Below are 18,802 nucleotides of genomic sequence, written 5' to 3'. Positions count from 1 at the left end.
AGAGTTGGAAGGGGTCTTAAAGGGTCCTCTAGTCCACCCCCTGCAATGTAGGAATCCCAGGTAAAAAATCTTGGACATCCAACCTCTGCCTAAAAACCTCCAATGAAGGCGAGTCCGCAGGTGACAAGACTGAGATGAACAGATATAAACACCAACTTCGTATATTTGTGGAAAATGGCTGGATTGGGGTTTCACATGAGGGCCCATATTCGGGGATTTCACACCCTCCCTGTACTATCACACAGGGCAGTAGCTACTCAAAAGGAGGAGTAAAATTCTGCACATGCTCAGGGACATTCTCCATTATTACCAAACCTGATGGTTCAAGAGATGGAGGAAAGCCCGGCTCAAACTAAGGGTTGCAGCAAAATATCAGGGATATTTTGGATTGCGGGTGCAAAGATTGAGGTGGGAAGAGAAGGGGAAAGTTCAGAGGAAAGCATCATGTTCTCTCCAACCTTGAATGCCTACATCATGTTGACCCTGTCAACTCTCACAAGAACAGGCACCACAGTCCTTGTTTGTCAAGGAAACAGGCTTCGGGCTGCTGTCCTGGAAATAGAATTTATGTTTTCACCCGCCTCATAATCAGACCTTTTCTTTTTTTTAGCCCTTCACAAGGAGAGCAAGTCGGTGGCTGTTGTTCAGCACAAATAGCGGTGGACACAGACAAGATCCTGACATGTGGGAGGAAATCTCCGTATCAGAACTTGCTACCAGATTTCACCTAAAGTGAAATCCCAAGGCGTCTCTGGAAGTTCCAGTTCAGGCCAAGTAACAGGAGGATCTGGAAGGAAGCAAATAATTTTGATGAAGCTGGCTAAATTACTTGGGGATAGCGCAAACTGTCAAAATATTTCTTCACATGACGGTAACTTGCGGCACTCACTGCTGCGAGGGTGTGCTGAATTAATTCAGAGTAAGTAAATCTACCAGCCACTGCCCTGGTTGACCATCAAAGATCAGGATCCTCAACTCACTGACCAAACGCGAAGCACTTCTGGGTTCCTGCGCCTTCCAGGACACTGCAGGAGAGGGCATTACGGCAAGCGGGGAGACTTTGATACCCCCCTCCCCAAAAAGGCCACAATGAGCTGTGCCCACCCAATTTCTCCTCTTCTACAAAATTCGCCAAGGATCAGGAGTCCTGCCCCACTCTGGGGTGGGCTGCAGCTCAGTGACAGAGCACATTGCTTTCTCTTCCCCATGCTATCTTTGAGAATTGGTCCCCGCAGCACGATTAAGGAAGATTTATGCCTCCAAGAGCATAAGACTGGTGAAGTAATATATGCGGTTACAAAGGCATTTTGCAGCAAACATGTTTTGATAAAGTGGTTTAGAAGCAAGACACTATCTGGACTCTCATCTAATATTGATCGGTTATTTATATATACATTGCCGTATATTTCTCCCATACTTTTGGGCCGTGGTATGCTTATGTATTGTTTTAATGGGGGCTGGATACCCAGGTGTGTTTGTCTGGATCTTCGCCAATTGTGCTTTCTCCTTATCATTTTGATATAATTGAGGGCTTGTGTTTGTGCTCTGCAGGAAGCTGTTTACGCTGTGTCGGACCATTGCTCTATCTAGCTGGGCATCGACAACACCTCCTGGAAGTGAATTCCCAGAGTTCGCATGCAGAAGGTCCCAGGCTTGATATCTGATGTCTCTAGCTACAACTAATCCAGGATGCGGCAGCTAGACCAGTGACTGGGAGCAGCTGCCGAGATCACATAACACCAGTCCGGAAAGACCTACATTGGCTCCCAGGACGTTTCCGAACACAATTCAAAGTGTTGGTGCTGACCTCAGTGTCCAGGCAGAACGATGGGGGTGGAGACGCTCCTTCAGGTATACTGGGCTGAGGCCGTTTAGGGCTTTAAAGGTCAGCACCAACACTTTGAATTGTGCTCGGAAACGTACTGGGCTAGGGCTCTTGTGCCCAAATCCTGTTTGCAGGTTTCTCACGAGCATCTATTTGGCCACTGCGAGACCAGGTGGCCAGACCAGATGGGCCATTGGCCTCATCCACCAGGCCCTTCTGATGTATTTAATGTCTGGAACGCCACAGGTTCCCCCTTGGATTAACTGCTGGGATAGTTCAGTCGATAAGAGCATGAGACTCTTAATCTCGGGGTTGTGGGTTTGAGCTTCACGATGGGCAAAAGATTCCTGCAGAGTCTGTCCCTGCCCTAAACACTCTGTTTAGAGCAACGGTTCTCAACCTGTGGGTCCCCAGATGTTGTTGGACTACAACTCCCATCTCCCCTGAGCTCTGGCCTTGCTAGCTAGGGGTGATGGGAGGTGTAGTCCAACAACATCTGGGGACCCACAGGTTGAGAACCGCTGGTTTAGAGGTTCAAAAGCTAGATAAAATTACAGTAAAAGCAGCTGGGAAAGGGGCACAAATGCCTGTGGAATGATCTCCGGTGACTGCCTTCAAGCTGATGTTCATGAAAGCAGCCAAGCCAGTCAAGGTCGCATGCGCCCAGTGCTGTGTTTTTGTTCTGAGAAGGCTCCCCCCCCCCCGCCCCGCAAAGGAATGCCTTCCCTCAAGGCCCTACTCACATTACAGTGATGTTGAAGGTGTCTGGAATGTACGTTGGGATGGGCATGTGCCAACTGCAGTAGAAGCCGCTGGGGTAATTGTTCGACCGGCACATCAATGCGGGCTCCTTGGGCGGCGCTGTTGGGAAAGAGAAAGGGGTGGTCAAGCCAGGCTCTCTCTGCTGTGATCAAAAGTTGCTCTGGATGAAGAAAGAAGAAGTGCCAAGCAATCCAGATTGAACCCTGGAACACACTTTGGACCCAATGCATGGTAAACGTGCGTAGAGTCCTCTGCTCCACTCGCAAAAGAAGGAACAAAGGTGCACAGAATTTGAACACGCTCGGTGTCACATGAAAAGAACACGTCTAACAGATGTCAACAGGCGGAACTCCCCAATGATTCCATACCAGAAAAAGCTTAATCTTTCCTCGCTTTTGTAGAAACTTCCTGCCTGCAGTTGTTCAATGCCCAAGAGGCCTGGTTTGCCCCAGTGACAACCCTCAGCCCTTCAGGTGCCATTAGCTGTGAACCAGTCCTTTTGTTTTAGGTCTGTGGATGGTTGCTGTCAGGCTGGCACAATTAAACCTGGCGCGGCAGAGGACTTTGAAGTTCTGCATCCGAATCGGAGCAAACAGCAAACGGTCTTTCGGCGGATCGCCATTTGCTCCGATTCAGCAGTAAAACATGTTTTTTTTCTGGGAAACATGCAAACAAACAATCAGACGCTGAGCTATTTTATAGCACAGACCTGTGCCTGGAAAGTGGGGCACAAAGGGGGGAGGGCTTGGGCGGGGGCTCTGGAAGTGCAAAGGACTACCAGACTTCAAGAAGCTGGTATCACCACCAGGTCAAGTCCACCAATTTTCTTGAATTAATTAAACCAACAGGTTTTAATTGGATATTGAATAAATGTGCAATCCATTGTTACCGTTCTGAATTTGATTGTGTTATTACCTTCCCAGTGGGCCATGCAAACTTCTATCTGCATGACGCTTTTTAGAGGGTGGTGTAGGAGGCCCTGGGGACAGGTTTATGGAACCAAAGGGCGGCCCTCCCAAAGTTTGGGAACCTCTGCTGTAAATCAACCAGGATGCAGATGCCCGTGCTTGAATAAAATCAAGATTAAAGCATTATAAGGCAAGCCAATGAATCCTAAGAGCATTTGCTGCGGCTATTTATTATGTATACCTCATAATAGCTACAGCAAAGTGATAAGCGCAGGTCAACAGCCAACGTTCTCCATTGTTCTTTTCCTTTGATTGTTGAGCAAAAAAGGATGCGATATCAATATAAGTCCCCGGTGTTATATTTAGCCATCCTTCCTCCTCTCCACGTTGCTGCTACTATCAGCTTAACACCCCACAACCCCGGCTGCATTAGTGTGTGAACGCAGTGTGAATCTAGTAGGAGAGCTGGAAAAAACTTCACATTTGGCAACCAATGTATCCCATGATTTCAGATAGTATATGGGTAAAAAAGGTAAAGGTAAAGGACCCCTGACAGCTAAGTCCAGTTGTGGATGACTCTGGGGTTGTGGCACCCATCTCGCTGAGCGCTGAGGGAGCCGGTGTTTGTCCGCAGATAGTTTTTCCGGGTCATGTGGCCAGCATGACTCAGCCACTTCTGGCAAACCAGAGCAGTGCCTGGAAACGCTGTTTACCTTCCCGCCAGAGTGGTACCTATTTATCTACTTGCACTTTGACGTGCTTTCAAACTGCTAGGTTGGCAGGAGCAGGAACCAAGCAATGGGAGCTCACCCCGTCGTGGGGATTTGAACTGCCGACTTTCTGATTGGCAAGTCCTAGGCTCTGTGGTTTAGACCACAGCGCCACCCGCATATATGGGTAGATGAGTTTAAAAAGTCAGGGATACAATTTTTCACACCCCTCTAGCAGCTATGTTGGCTCTTTTGTCAGAAGTGATGCGATTATCACCAAGCTAAGCCTCCATCAGAAGGCTCAGTTGGTCAGCACCACACTCATTGGGACACGGGTGGCACTGTGGTCTAAAGCGTTGAGCCTCTTGGGCTTGCCGATCGGAAGGTTGGTGGTTCAAATCCCCATGATGGAGTGAGCTCCTGTTGCTCTGTCCCAGCTTCTGCCAACCCAGCAGTTGAAAAGCACACCAGTGCGAGTAGCTAAATAGGTACCACTGTGGTGGGAAGGTAAACGGTGTTTCCATGCACTCTGGTTTCCATCATGGTGTCAGGTTGCACCAGAAGCAGTTTGGTTCTGCTGGCCACATGACCTGGAAAGCTGTCTGTGGACAAACGCCGGCTTCCTCGGCCTGAAAGTGAGATGATCTCCACAACCCCAGAGTCGCCTTTGAGTGGACTTAACCATCCAGGGGTCTTTTACCATTTTTTAAAATACTCATTGATGACACTCAGACTTCACTCATTGACCGAGAACTTGAAAGGCAGGCGCCGGCTCACGTCTTGCAAAGCGATTGCTTCAAGATTGCCTGCACTTTTTGCTCTGCAACCTTTGCAACCGTTTCATGGCAGCCAACTCCATGAGTCAGAGACAGGTCCCGGGAGGAAGTTTGTCTGCCCTGAATCGACAGCCCCTCCACTTCACTGGCTAAACTGTGAGATCTCTGTCCCCCTTCTCCATAACGGCACAGATTTACTGAATTTAAGGTCACGAGGGACTCATCTATTGCCGTCCTGTAGAACACGGGCTGCTAAAGAACCTCCAGTAATTACACGCGTACATCAAGCCTCCACATTAGCCCCCTACAGGGCTTGTCGGAAGACAGAATCCCACATAAGTACAGCTTTCATCTCGGTACAAGAAGCATCTCAGGCCCCTCCACTGAGGACCACAGATCTCTAGCAGCCGAAGTGTTGCCTGTCCCGGATCACATTCCCAGGCAAGAGGTAAAAAGGGTGCCTCAAATCTCAGCTCCCTTCAGCCAGCCTCTCTCCTCCTTCAGACAAACATTCCAACTTTTTATTATTTATATGTATAGATTTTTAAAAAGCCTGTGGCTGTGATATCCCTTGTTTAGCTGGCAACAGCTCTGCTCTAAAGGGAAGGCCTTCTTCACGCAGTGCATAGTTAAAACTGTGGAACTCACTGCCACTGGAAGCAGCGATGGCCACCAACTTGGATGGGTTTAAAAGAGGACTGGACAAATTCACAGAGGAGGAAAAGGCTATCGAAGTCTGCTGGCGCTGGACCTCAGTGTCCGGGCTGAACAATGGGGGTGGAGACGCTCTTTCAGGTATACTGAGGCCGTTTAGGGCTTTAAAGGTCAGCACCAACACTTTGAATTGTGCTCGGAAACGTACTGGGAGCCAATGTAGGTCTTTCAGGACTGGTGTTATATGGTCTCAGAGGCCACTCCCAGTCACCAGTCTAGCTGCCGCATTCTGGATTAGTTGTAGTTTCCGGGTCACCTTCAAAGGTAGCCCCACGTAGAGTGCATTGCAGTAGTCCAAGCTGGAGATAACCAGAGCATGCACCACTCTGGCCAGACAGTCTGCAGGCAGGGAGGGTCTCAGCCTACGTACCAGATGGAGCTGCCTTGGATACAGAATGGACCTGCGCCTCCATGGACAGCTGTGAGTCCAAAATGACTCCCAGGCTGCGCACCTGGTCCTTCAGGGGCACAGTGACCCCATTCAGGACCAGGGAGTCCTCCATACCCACCCGCCTCCTGTCCCCCCAAAACACCACTTCTGTCTTGTCAGGATTCAACCTCAATCTGCTGGCCGCCATCCATCCAGAAGGCTCTTGTGCTCGGATGCTTCTTGTGGAATGAGTATGATGATGAAGAAGAAGCACCACTCTAGAAAAAGTTATAGCCTTACTGAGCATGCTCAGTAGTTGTGGAATTCTGCATGTAATGTGGGGGGGGGATTAGGAAAGATCAGGATTGGAGTGTGGGTTTGCAAACCCACTACGTGAGTGGCTGGCATCATTCCTGTTAGGAGTGTTTCCTTGCAAGTCCCCTTGGCTCATTCATAACCCCTTTCAAGCAGCACCTTTGCATCTCGAGTGCAGATCCTGCTGCTTCTTCTTACTGCTTTCCTCTACTTAACAAGATTTATATTCCACTCGCTTGGAAGAAAACCTCCGAGCAGTTTACAAAAATATAAAAGGGAAACCTTAAAATTATGGATAATAGACGAGTTAAAAGCAGGTGTTTACAAATAGTCTAAAGATGATGAACAGCAGCAACAGCTGAAAAGAAATGAAGAACATTTAACTTCTAAAGGCCTGTTCAGGGAAGTTTTTAACGTGTGACATTTTAATGCATTTTTAATCTTTGTTGGAAGCCGCCCAGAGTGGCTGGGGAAACCCAGCCAGATGGGCACGGGGTACAAATAAAAAATTATTATTATTATTATTATTATTATTATTATTATTATTATTATTATTATTATTATAAGCAGGTGCCCAAAAGGGGACAGTGAAACTGCCTCCCTGGTGTCGATAGACAGGGAGTTCCAAAGTTCGTTTTAGAAATGCAAAATGCAGCAGTTGTGGGCAGTGACAATGGGTGGGATGAGATCATTTGTGGAGGGACAATTTAACTCTTTCCTCCACAGAGGCACTCCCAAATTAACCCCCACCCCACCCCACTGCTGCCACCGACCGGAAATTTCTCATTGTCGCCAAGTTCGGTTTATCATCTGAGAAGCCTTTTGTGTAATTATTCTTTTCACAGATTTGTAAGACATCATCTAATTTGATACTACTCAGACCAGGGAGGATTGAAAGCATTAATATAGATTTAATATCATCATACGTCAGAACTGCATTCATCTTAAATTAGACCCATAGATCACCAATATCACCTATTTCCTATATTGTGAAATATTGTAATTTCTGCTATGTATTAAATTCAGGGTTATATATAAACAGATTCTTGCCGGAAAAATTCAAAGCTGAAGATTATCGCTGACTGTATCTCAAACAGTTAGCAAATTGGATAATAACAAATTACTTTTAATTTGTAGAGGGGCTTTCTGTCTTATTCATCCATAATGACACGTAGAGGAATCTCAGGCAGGGAGCTTGTTCCATTTCCAAGCCATTAACTATTCCATAAAGCGTTCGTCAAAGCTACGACCCCCATCTATGCAATTTGCCGGCTAATATCAGGAACTTATCGTCCTTTCCTTTTATCTTCCTGTAACAGGTTAATCATCGAGTAGGAGAGAGGATTTCACAGTGCTTAAACCTGGAAAAACGCTTTGTTCTAACGGTTTTTGAACTAAAAAGGGCAAAACTTTGAAAGATCCATTTGCTCACTTTGGTTGCCTGCTCTGTGCCTGAAGAGGCTTCGTCCTATAACAGGCTGAAGAGGTGCCTAGAATGGATCCCAGGGTATCGGAATAGATCCCACCACTTCAGGCTACAAGTGTGGTGTGCTGTTTTCAAACATCATCATCATCATCATCATCATCATCATTTATTGAAGTTTTATACAGTGGATGCTCGGGTTGCGAGCGTGATCCGTGCAGGATGCACGTCCGCAACCCACAGTGGCGCATCTGCACACTCGAGGGTTGCAATTTGGTGCTTCTGCGCATGCGCAAAGTGCAATTTAGGGCTTCTGCGCATGTGCGACCGCCGAAACCCGGAAGTAACCTGTTCCGGTAACCCGAAAAAATGCAACCTGAAGCATCTGTAACCGGAGGTATGACTGTACCACCCTCTACACAGAGGTCTCAGGGCGGTTCACAGAACTACATCAAAATAAAAAACCACAAAATATATAGTCAAAATATTAAAATCTCCATATCTGAAAGTCAAAAAATAAATAAAATTAAAACAGCACAGCCTGCTCCCTGTTACACTATCTGTCTTCTGGCGAGGTGGTTGCTCATATGTTTGTTTTCATCAGACATGGATGCTTTAGTTGAGATTCCTGCATTGCAGTGGGGTGGACTAGAGGACCTTTGGGGTCCCCTGCAACCCTATGATGCTATGATATTCAAAGAGTGCATCCTGCAGTCTGAAGTGGCACCATTTTATTTATTGCATTTACACCCCACCTTTTCCTCCAAGGAGCTCAAGACTGCACACATGGCTTTCCCCCTCCTCTCATTTAACCTTCACAACAACCCTGTGAGGTAGGATAGGCTGAGAGGGAGTGCTTGGCCCAGGGCCATTCAGTGAGACCCATGGCCAAGTATTTGAAGCCTGTTCTCCCAGATCCTAGTCTGGCACGCTAGCCACTATGCGACACTGCCTCTCATCTAGCACCTCATTTATGCACAGGCAGAGCTCAGGGTCTCTCCACCAGCAACCTGGGAGTCTGAAACCCAACCGCCTTGGACTGCAAGCAGAGAATTTGGTATGAGTCACTGAATTCAGAATCCTTTAAAAAAATGCCGTTTTGATTTAAAAGATTGTAAATATGCCTTTTGCTCACACTCGGTGTAGCTCCAGTAAAACCGAGAATTACAGCTTTTAATTTCAGAGATGTTAAAAGTGCTTCGGGAACACTCAGCTACAACAGGGACTCAAAACGCCTGACGGGCTTGTTTTAGGACTATAAGGAGAAGCTGCTGGATCCGACCAGGGGCCCATCCAGTCCAGCATGCTGTTCTCACAGGGTCCAGCCAGGTGCCCCCAAGGGAAGCTCGAAATCAGGATTCGAACACATTGCCCACTCTCCCCATCCTGTGGCTTCCAGCAGCTGGGACTCAGAAGCTGGCAGAACCCCAGACCTGCACCCAAACCATTCTTCCCAGACATGCTCAGGGTGCTCTTCTCTGAGGCGAGGCCTGGGGAGACCCGGTGGTCTGGTCCACAGCAGGCCTTGCCAGAGAGCAGCGCATCACTATAAGCGATGAGCTCGATTTGCAAAAACCCTGCGTGAGCTTTCTGGTAAGAAGAGTTAAAAATAACTGGCAACCTTGTGACTTTGAAGGCAGCCTCTGGCCATGACAGCTTAAAATTCCAAATAAGCCTCAGAGTCTGTTTTATTCTATTACAGAGACTGACACAGATGTTAAATTCCTTAAAAAGACTCCAGGTCCTTTAATTAATTTAAAGCCCCAAACTAATGAATGGATTTACTTGCAAATTCCCAGAAAATCCATTTTGCATGCAAGGACTAAGTGCCTCTATGTTTGGGGAGGAGCAGACAGACGGAGCAGCGGAATTAAGTGCAAGATAAAACTCGCAGAAGCAGCAGCTATCTATCGATGGGTTTGGAGACTGCTGCCTCCACAGAAATCTGAACCGGGGATCCTTTGGCACAGTTCCTGGCAGGTGACTGGGTTTGAGTGAAGCCTGCCTTCGCTAAGGAACAAGGCAATTAGCACTTTCTTACGAAGATGCCAGCTCTGGAGGAAAGTGTCTGTTCCAGATGGGCTTCTGGAAAACAACCCCCCCCCCAAACTACCACACACATATTTATTCTTCTTCAGGAGCTGTCATGCTTGTCCCAGAGCTTAGGAGAGATGAAGGATGTTGTTGTTCCCTGAATCAAGGTCTGATGAAGAGTTATGCGAAAGTCAAACACTTGCATATTCCCTCCCCCACCCGGCTCTGGAGATCTCTTTTTGTATTCTTGGCAGCCAGATAAATAATGCCGCCCAGACCACTTCCATCTTCAGGGGACGTGGGATGCAAAGGGTTGGGGGCTAGATTTCAGAAAGCCGATTTCTAGATTTGCAGGATTTCTGGACTCCTGTGCATTCCCATCAGAAATAAACAACTATCCAACTTTTAGAAGACATCTGAAGGCAGTCCATGGGGTCACGAAGAGGCGGACACAACGAAACGACTAAACAACAACAACAACAACCTTGGGTTACAGACGCTTCAGGTTACAGACGCTTCAGGTTACAGACTCTGCTAACCCAGAAATAGTACCTCGGGTTAAGAACTTTGCTTCAGGATGAGAACAGAAATTGTGCGGCGTGGCAGCAGCAAGAGGCCCTTTTAGCTAAAGTGGTGCTTCAGGTTAAGAACAGTTTCAGGTTAAGAACGGACCTCCACAATGAATTAAGTACATAACCCGAGGTACCACTGTATTCTACTTTAGCTCCTGGAGAGCTGCTGCTATCAGAGCAGGTGATTTGGGGCTAGAGAGACATGTGGTCTGGCAAGGTAGCTTCCTTTGTCACTGGGAGATAGGTTTGACCCAGAGACTGGCACTGAAGCACCTTACAAGCCCTCACCCATTTGCACGGCAATTTGTCTCAAAATCCGAGCTGCCAGACAGAGACCTGACCTGTGGGTGCATTGCTTAAAATCTATGAGACAGAGAGAAAGAGAGAGAGAGAGAGAGATGCATCCTTCCTCCTGCCTTAATCATTTCACTCCCTGCTCTAGTATGAGGCGAGCATCTCTGCTAATGGCTATTTCAGCCTTCAGACACCAGACGAAGGCCAGAGACAGGATAATGAGTCTGACAGAGAGATTATTCAAACAGACCCGCAGCAAGTTCAGAAGAGAGAGAGAGAGAGACAGAGAAAACAAGAACAGCGAGGCCAGAAATGCTCTCGCCTCCCTCTCTCCTGCTCCTCAACAGCCCCTCCAAAAAACACCCCCCCCCCACTGCAGGATAGATGGGGGAATCAGCTCAAGGGCAGCTGTGAATTTAAAGAGAGGGAGAGGATCCTTTCCCCTGGGCAAACACATCCCAGCTCAGCCCTTTCTGATCTGCATGCACAAGGAAGACAGGCTGCTCTGCTTTTGCAAAACAACAGCAAAAAATAAAAATAATAAAAACCCCCAAAGCAAGGAAGGCTTTGAGTTCCTGAGGATGCTACCGCTGGGTGGCAGTGCTCCACAAGGGGTCTGCCTCTCTGCACAGGAGGAAATAAGCACAGCTGTGAAGTAGGAGACCTGCAGCCCACCTGCCTCAGTGCTGCTTAGAATCATAGAATCATAGAGTTGGAAGAGACCACAAGGGCCATCGAGTCCAACCCCCTGCCAAGCAGGAAACACCATCAGAGCACTCCTGACATATGGTTGTCAAGCCTCTGCTTAAAGACCTCCAAAGAAGGAGACTCCACCACACTCCTTGGCAGCAAATTCCACTGTCAAACAGCTCTTACTGTCAGGAAGTTCTTCCTAATGTTTAGGTGGAATCTTCTTTCTTGCAGTTTGGATCCATTGCTCCGTGTCCGCTTCTCTGGAGCAGCAGAAAGCAACCTTTCTCCCTCCTCTACATGACATCCTTTTATATATTTGAACATGGCTATCATATCACCCCTTAACCTCCTCTTCTCCAGGCTAAACATGCCCAGCTCCCTTAGCTGTTCCTCATAAGGCATCGTTTCCAGGTCTTTGACCATTTTGGTTGCCCTCCTCTGGACACGTTCCAGTTTGTCAGTGTCCTTCTTGAACTGTGGTGCCCAGAACTGGACACAGTACTCCAGGTGAGGTCTGACCAGAGCAGAATACAGTGGCACTATTACTTCCCTTGATCTAGATGCTATACTCCTATTGATGCAGCCCAGAATTGCATTGGCTTTTTTAACTGCCGCGTCACACTGTTGGCTCATGTCAAGTTTGTGGTCAACCAAGACTCCTAGATCCTTTTCACATGTACTGCTCTCAAGCCAGGTGTCACCCATCTTGTATTTGTGCCTCTCATTTTTTTTGCCCAAGTGCAATACTTTACATTTCTCCCTGTTAAAATTCATCTTGTTTGTTTTGGCCCAGTTCTCTAATCTGTCAAGGTCATTTTGAAGTGTGATCCTGTCCTCTGGGGTGTTAGCCACCCCTCCCAGTTTGGTGTCATCTGCAAATTTGATCAGGATGCCCTTGAGTCCATCATCCAAGTCGTTGATAAAGATGTTGAATAAGACCGGGCCCAAGACAGAACCCTGTGGCACCCCACTAGTCACTCTTCTCCAGGATGAAGAGGAACCATTGATGAGCACCCTTTGGGTTCGGTCAGTCAGCCAGTTACAAATCCACTGAGTGGTAGCATAGTCAAGAGCGCATTTTACCACCATCTTTACAAGAATATCATGGGGCACCTTGTCAAATGCCTTGCTGAAATCAAGGTAGGCTACATCCACTGTGTTCCCTTCATCTACCAGGCTTGTAATTCTGTCAAAATACGAGATCAAGTTAGTCTGACGTGACTTATTTTTCAGAAATCCATGCTCAGAATTCTGCCCAGAAGCCACAGTTTAGTTCGCTGGTGCAAGGCGAGAGAGGGGCATCTGCACCCCCAGAATCACGTTATCAGAGGAGGACCAGAGTTGAGGACCACAGTGCTGTCTGAGCCACAGCAGCAAAGGAAGAGAAGAACATCGCATTGCAGGGGTTGGACTAGATGACTCTCAGGGTCCCTTACATCTAGTCTAGCATCCTGTTCTCACATGGGCTGAACAGGTGCCTTTGGAAAGCACAAAGAGGATCATGACCTCCAACGTTTCTCCAATGAAAATGGGAACATCCTATTCCATAACAGTAATTATACTATATATACCCCACCCATCTGACTGGCTTGTCCCAGCCACTCTGGATGGCTTTTCAACATATGTAAAAACATAATAAAAATATTAAATGTTAAAAAACCTCCCCTCTAAATGGGCTGCCTTCAGGTGGTTTGGGGGCTGAATAGTTCCATATCCTCCTGTTATGTACTGAGTTGAATAGGATCGAAATTACAGCAATCTGATTGGTCCTAGAGCAATAGGATTCAGAATGCAGCAATCTGATTGGTCCTAGAACAATAGGATTCAGAATGCAGCAACCTGATTGGCCCGCAGGAGCCGCCCAATCCAGCTCCAGGTGGAAGTGAATCCGCAACCTGATTGGCCTACAGGAGAATCCCGGAATTAGCCAATCACATGGGGCCCATTGTGTACATAATGTATATAAAGCAGACAGCTTGGGGGAACTTCCATTCCTCACTACTGTGAGCTGAATAAAGAGCATGAAATCTACACTCAACTCCGAGTATATTTCACTTCCCAAGATTTCTCCAATGAAAATAGGGACGTCCTAAGAAAAAGCTGGACATTCTGGGATCAAATCAGAAACTGGGGTGGCTTCTGTGAAACAGGGGGACATAGGGACAGTTGAACGGTCTGCAGGATTCGAGTACATGAGAGCCCCCTCCCCTCTTGCGCTGCCAAATTCCATGGCAGCTGGAGCTTCCAAACTGCCTTCAGAGGCAGCCCCACAAACCACACGTTGCAGTTACAGAGTCAGGCCTCTTGGTTCATCTGGCACAGATGTGTCTACACTGACTGCCAGTAGCTCTCTAGGGTTCCCTAGAGTTTAGGGTTCCCTAAACGGCCTCGGTCCAGTATACCTGAAGGAGCGTCTCCACCCCCATCATTCTGCCTGGATGCTGAGGTCCAGCTCCGAGGGCCTTCTGACAGTTCCTTCCCTGCGAGAAGCCAAGTTACAGGGAACCAGGCAGAGGGCCTTCTCGGTAGTGGTGCCCTCCCTGTGGAACGCCCTCCCACCAGATGTCAAAGAGAAAAACAACTCCCAGACTTTTAGAAGACATCTGAAGGCAACCCTGTTTAGGGAAGCTTTTAGTGTTTAACAGAGCACTGTATTTTAATACTTTGCTGGAAGCCACCTAGGGGAACCCAGCCAGATGGGCGGGGTATACATAATAAATAATAGTAACAATAATAATAATACCCTGCCTGGAGATGCCTTCAGGGCTTGAACCAGAGACCTTCTGCACCCAAGGCAGTTGATCTACTAGCAAGCTACTGTGGCCCCTCCCCTGCAAGCCCCAACACCAGCAGATCAATGGAGTCGCCCGGTCCCAGCTGAGCCTTGAGTGCCATCCACAGGGAAGCAATTTTTAAATGCTTTCGCAAGCCCTGAAGGGCAGCCAAGGTCCAACCTTTCTGCAATCATCCGGATGCCTGGATCCCAATCTATTTCAGCAGCACCTCGCCTGGGATTTTTTTATTTTTGTTTAAAAAGATGGCTTATGAAGCACAAAAGTAATTTTGAAAAAAATCCCCCTAAATAAGCACATAATGCCAGCTTAAACCAGGAGGATAATAAAACCACGGAGCATACCAGCTTGAAAATAGCATCCTGGCCCACGTCTCAGTGACAACCACAAGGGAGTTGCAGCACACCAGCACTGGTGATTGATGAAACAGTGGGAGATGATTGGGATTGGGGTCCTCCTTCTCCCCCCCCCCCCCGGTTCTGAGCACCCCAGTTTAAGGAGGATATTGACAAGCTCGAAGGTGTGCAGAGGAGGACAACCAAGAGGATCAAAGGTCTGGAAGCCAAGCCTGATGAGGAGCGGTTGAAGGATCTGGGTATGTTTAGCCTGGAAAAGAAGAGACTGAGAGAAGATCTAGTGGCCCTCTTCAAAGATCTGAAGGGCTGTGACTTGGAAGAGGAAACAAGCTTGTTTTCTCCGGCTCCAGAGTGTTGGACATGAACCAATGGATTCACATGACAAGGAGATTTTGACTAAACATCAGGAAGAACTTTCTGACAGTAAGAATTGTTCAGAGGGGGAACGGTCTCCCTCGGAAGACAATGGACTCATTAAACCACAGAGCCTAGGGCTTGCCGATCAGAAGGTTGGTGGTGTGAGCTCCCGTTGCTCAGTCCCAGCTCCTGCCAACCTAGCAGTTCGAAAGCACGTCAAAGTGCAAGTAGATAAATAGGTACTGCTCCAGCGGGAAGGTAAACGGCGTTTCCGTGCGCTGCTCTGGTTCGCCAGAAGCGGCTTAGTCATGCTGGCCACATGACTCGGAAGCTGTACACCGGCTCCCTCGGCCAATAAAGTGAGATGAGCACCGCAATCCCAGAGTCGTCCGTGACTGGACCTAATGGTCAGGGGTCCCTTTACCTTTACCTAAGCAGAGATTGGATGTCCACCTGTCAGGGATTCTGCTGGAAGCGTATGTGTTGTGAAACTACCACTTTTCAAAGTGCTCCTTCTGCAATGCCCAGCTTGAAAGCTGCTCTGGATCGTGTCTGCAGGGATCCAGCACCTCATCACAGCGGCTCTTTAATTAGCCCATCCAAAAATGCCTTCGTCGCCTTTTGTGCTGTTAATGAGACCTGGCAATCAGCCTCCTTTGTTCCCTAAGACCTGGAGAGAGCAGGCCTCCCTTCAAACTCATTGCTGCTTTGGGTCTGCTCCAAATGGGAAGTGGGGCTCTTTGAGGTGCCCCCCTCCTTTGCTCTGGGCTTTGGGTCCCAGTGTGTAGGAGACTCCAATGCCCAGCCTTTGTGCAGGAAGACTAAAAATGTGCCCACAGGGAGGGCAAGTCCCTGTTCTGCCCAGGCATTCCTGGTTTACCAAGATAGGCAGCACTGTCTTTACATTTCAACGCTCGTCATTTTACTGGGGAGTTTTAGGGGCACCTCCAAATTGTCAATATTTTGCAGGCAGGGATTCAAGAGCATATGAGAACTTTACGTTTGTGCATTTCAAGGAGATTAACATGCACATTCACTTAAAAGACAACAGCAGCAGGCTTCGGGTGCAAGCCTTGTGCAAGGAAGTCAGGATGAATGTACAATAAACAGGTTGTCTGCAGGGGACCTGAGGCCTCGCAACCTTTTGGGGGGTAGAACGGGCTTCATCTTGGAATCTGTTTTTGCCTGTTCTGCTGTTAGTGTGTGGTACATTAATAAGTAGTGGGGTGTGGGTGGCGCTGTGGTCTAAACCACTGAGCCTCTTGCGCTTGCTGATCAAAAGGTCGGTGGTTTGAATCCCCGTGACAGGGTGAGCTCCCATTGCTCTGTCCCAGCTCCTGCCAACCTAGCAGTTCGAAAGCACGCCAGTGCAAGTAGATAAATGGGTACACTGGTGCGGGAAGGTAAATGGTGTTTCCGGGCACTCTGGTTTCCATTAAAGTGTCATGTTGCACCAGAAGCAGTTTAGTCATGCTGGCCACATGACCCAGAAAGCTGTCTGTGGACAAACGCTGGCTCTCTCAGCCTGAAAGCGAGATGAGCATCACAACCCCATAGCCACCTTTGACTGGACTTAACCATCCAGGGGTCCTTTGCCCTTTACCTTTTTACAATCATAAGAATGTAAAAGAGGCTTTTAGGATCAAACAGCCCATCTAGACCAGCATCTTGTTCTAACAGGGTCCAAGCACATGTCCATCATGGGAAACCTGCAACCAGGATTTGAGCACAAAGGTGTTCTCTTGCGGTTTCCATCGCCTGGTACTCAGGTAGTCAGCACACTCACCCTTCCACATACAAACTAGAAATAAACATAGCCTGCTGCACAGATTGGTTGGGAGGGAAAACATGGTGGAGATGGCAAAAGATTCTTGCAAAATAAAGATGCTTTAAATCAACAACTCAGGAGTGAAATTCCCCAGACGGCGTCCTCTAAGACCCAGAGCTAATTGAGGTGATTTCCTCAGCTTCCTCTTGCTCCCTTCTCTCTCTCTCTCTCTCTCTCTCTCTCTCTCTCTCTCTCTCTCTCTCTCTCTTCCTCCATGTCTCTCTCATCTTCACAGCTTCTGTTTTGACTTCAACTTTCTTGCCACACAACTACAGCGTACTGATTTGTAGCAGGGATGTTTGCAAGAGCAGACCCAGGCAAAACTACAAATCAGGTTTCAAAGAAATGGGTCTTTGGGCTCATCCACACTTCTGGTTGTTCAGTGGCTAGAAAGCACAGATCCAAGCGGTTTTCTGCTTTTCCCATGCCTTCTAGACATGGGTCCAAGCAGTTTTGCCTTTGCCCTGCCACCTTCCCCAGAGAAACCCGCTCTTTAGCGCAAAATTGGAACAAATGGCAATCCACAGAAAACCCAATTGCCACTTGTTCTGATTCACAGGTTGTCCCAGAGGTAAACAGCAGGGCAAAGTGTGGACAAGTACTTCACTTAGGTTGGCAATGAAATATAATTTTTTGGGGTGAGGTTGTTTTTGAAATTGCCGCAACGCTGCATTTATTTACAATTACTTCTTTTTAAAGCAGCATGCGCAGCCCGCTTTTCCTTTCAAAAGCTCCCAGCAGCCAGCCATAAGTTAAAACAAATGAAAATGAGATTGCAAAATTTCTAAGAGTGGCAAAACACACACAAAAATCCCCCGCAAGCATCTATTAGGACTATTAAATATCCTCCAACCACAGAAACAATTCAATAGAGCAAGTTAAAAACCAATCAGCGCAGGAACTCGAAAACCATCCATGTCCCTGAAGAGTTCTTGAAGAGGAAGGATGCAGCAATGCGGAGGAAGCCATCAAGGATAAGGAAGAGGAGCCCAAAGAAGGGGGCAATCCCAGAGTCCCTGAAAAGGCCCCCAGTTGGTCCCAGCAAAGGGATGTTGGGACAAGCAAGAGGGTGCTAGACCCCAGAAGCCACTGCCAGCACTCTGAATGAGGCCAGGAAACCAACATGGGCAGCCAGCGCAATTGTCTCAAGAAGAAGAAGAAGAAGAAGAAGAAGAAGAAGAAGAAGAAGAGTAGTTGGAGTTTGGATTTGATATCCCACTTTATCACTACCCGAAGCAGCCTCAAAGTGGCTAACAATCTTCTTTCCCTTCCTCCCCCCCAACAAACACTCTGTGAGGTGAGTGAGGCTGGGAGACTTCAGAGAAGTGTGACTGGCCCAAGGTCACCCAGCAGCTGCATGTGGAAGAGTGGGGAATTGAACCCAGCTCACCAGATCACGAGACTACCACTCTTAACCACTACACCACACTGGCTCCCTACATATGTCACCACTTCATATTTCATGGAATCACAAAATTGTAGAGTTGGAATATCCCAAGGATCATCTAGTCCAACCCCCTACAATGAAGGAATATTTAACCAATGAGTTAAATAAACTTGGATTAAGGTTGGAGAAACTTGCTCCTTTTCACTAGCAAACAGGGGCTCTTCTCCTCCTGGAAATGGAGGAAGGCCATGCTCTCTTCACAGCAGTCCTCCTGCTCTGCCCAGTTGCTCCAGCTATTGATGGAAAGGACTGTGGGGGAACTGTTCGCCCTACATTCTGCCCCCTAATCTCCTTTCTTGTAACTTGAATCCATTGGTTCAAGTACTACCCTCCAGACCAGGAGAAAGCAAGCTTGCTCCCTCCTCCATGTGACAGCCCTTGAGATATTTGAAGATGGCTCTCATATCTCCTCTCAGTCCCCTCTTTTCCAGGCAAAACATACCCAGCTCCTTCAACCGTTCCTCATCCGGCTTGGTTTCCAGACCCTTGGTCATCGTGGTTGCACTCTCCTCTGCAACCAGCTTGTCAACATCCTTCTTAAATGGTGGTGCCCACAACTGGGCATCATATTCCAGGTGTGGTGTGACCAAAGTGGGACTATGACTCCCCTTGACTCGGACACAAGA

At 47.8% G+C, this 18,802-nt stretch overlaps 1 protein-coding gene across 2 annotated transcripts in view; it reads right to left on the bottom strand.

Moving 5' to 3' along the window:
- The window catches only part of CNTFR (ciliary neurotrophic factor receptor), a 430,483-nt gene that overhangs the window by 37,236 nt on the left and 374,445 nt on the right, over positions 1-18,802 (bottom strand). For both annotated transcript variants that reach the window (XM_081929951.1, XM_081929952.1), the window contains one exon: positions 2,569-2,686. In XM_081929951.1, coding sequence (XP_081786077.1) covers positions 2,569-2,686 — 118 coding nt within the window. The remainder of the gene's footprint in view (positions 1-2,568; positions 2,687-18,802) is intronic.

The sequence above is a fragment of the Podarcis melisellensis genome (genome assembly GCF_964234715.1).
Source record: "Podarcis melisellensis genome assembly, chromosome: 11".
Lineage (NCBI taxonomy): Eukaryota > Metazoa > Chordata > Lepidosauria > Squamata > Lacertidae > Podarcis > Podarcis melisellensis.
This window is presented reverse-complemented; position numbering and strand designations above follow the sequence as displayed.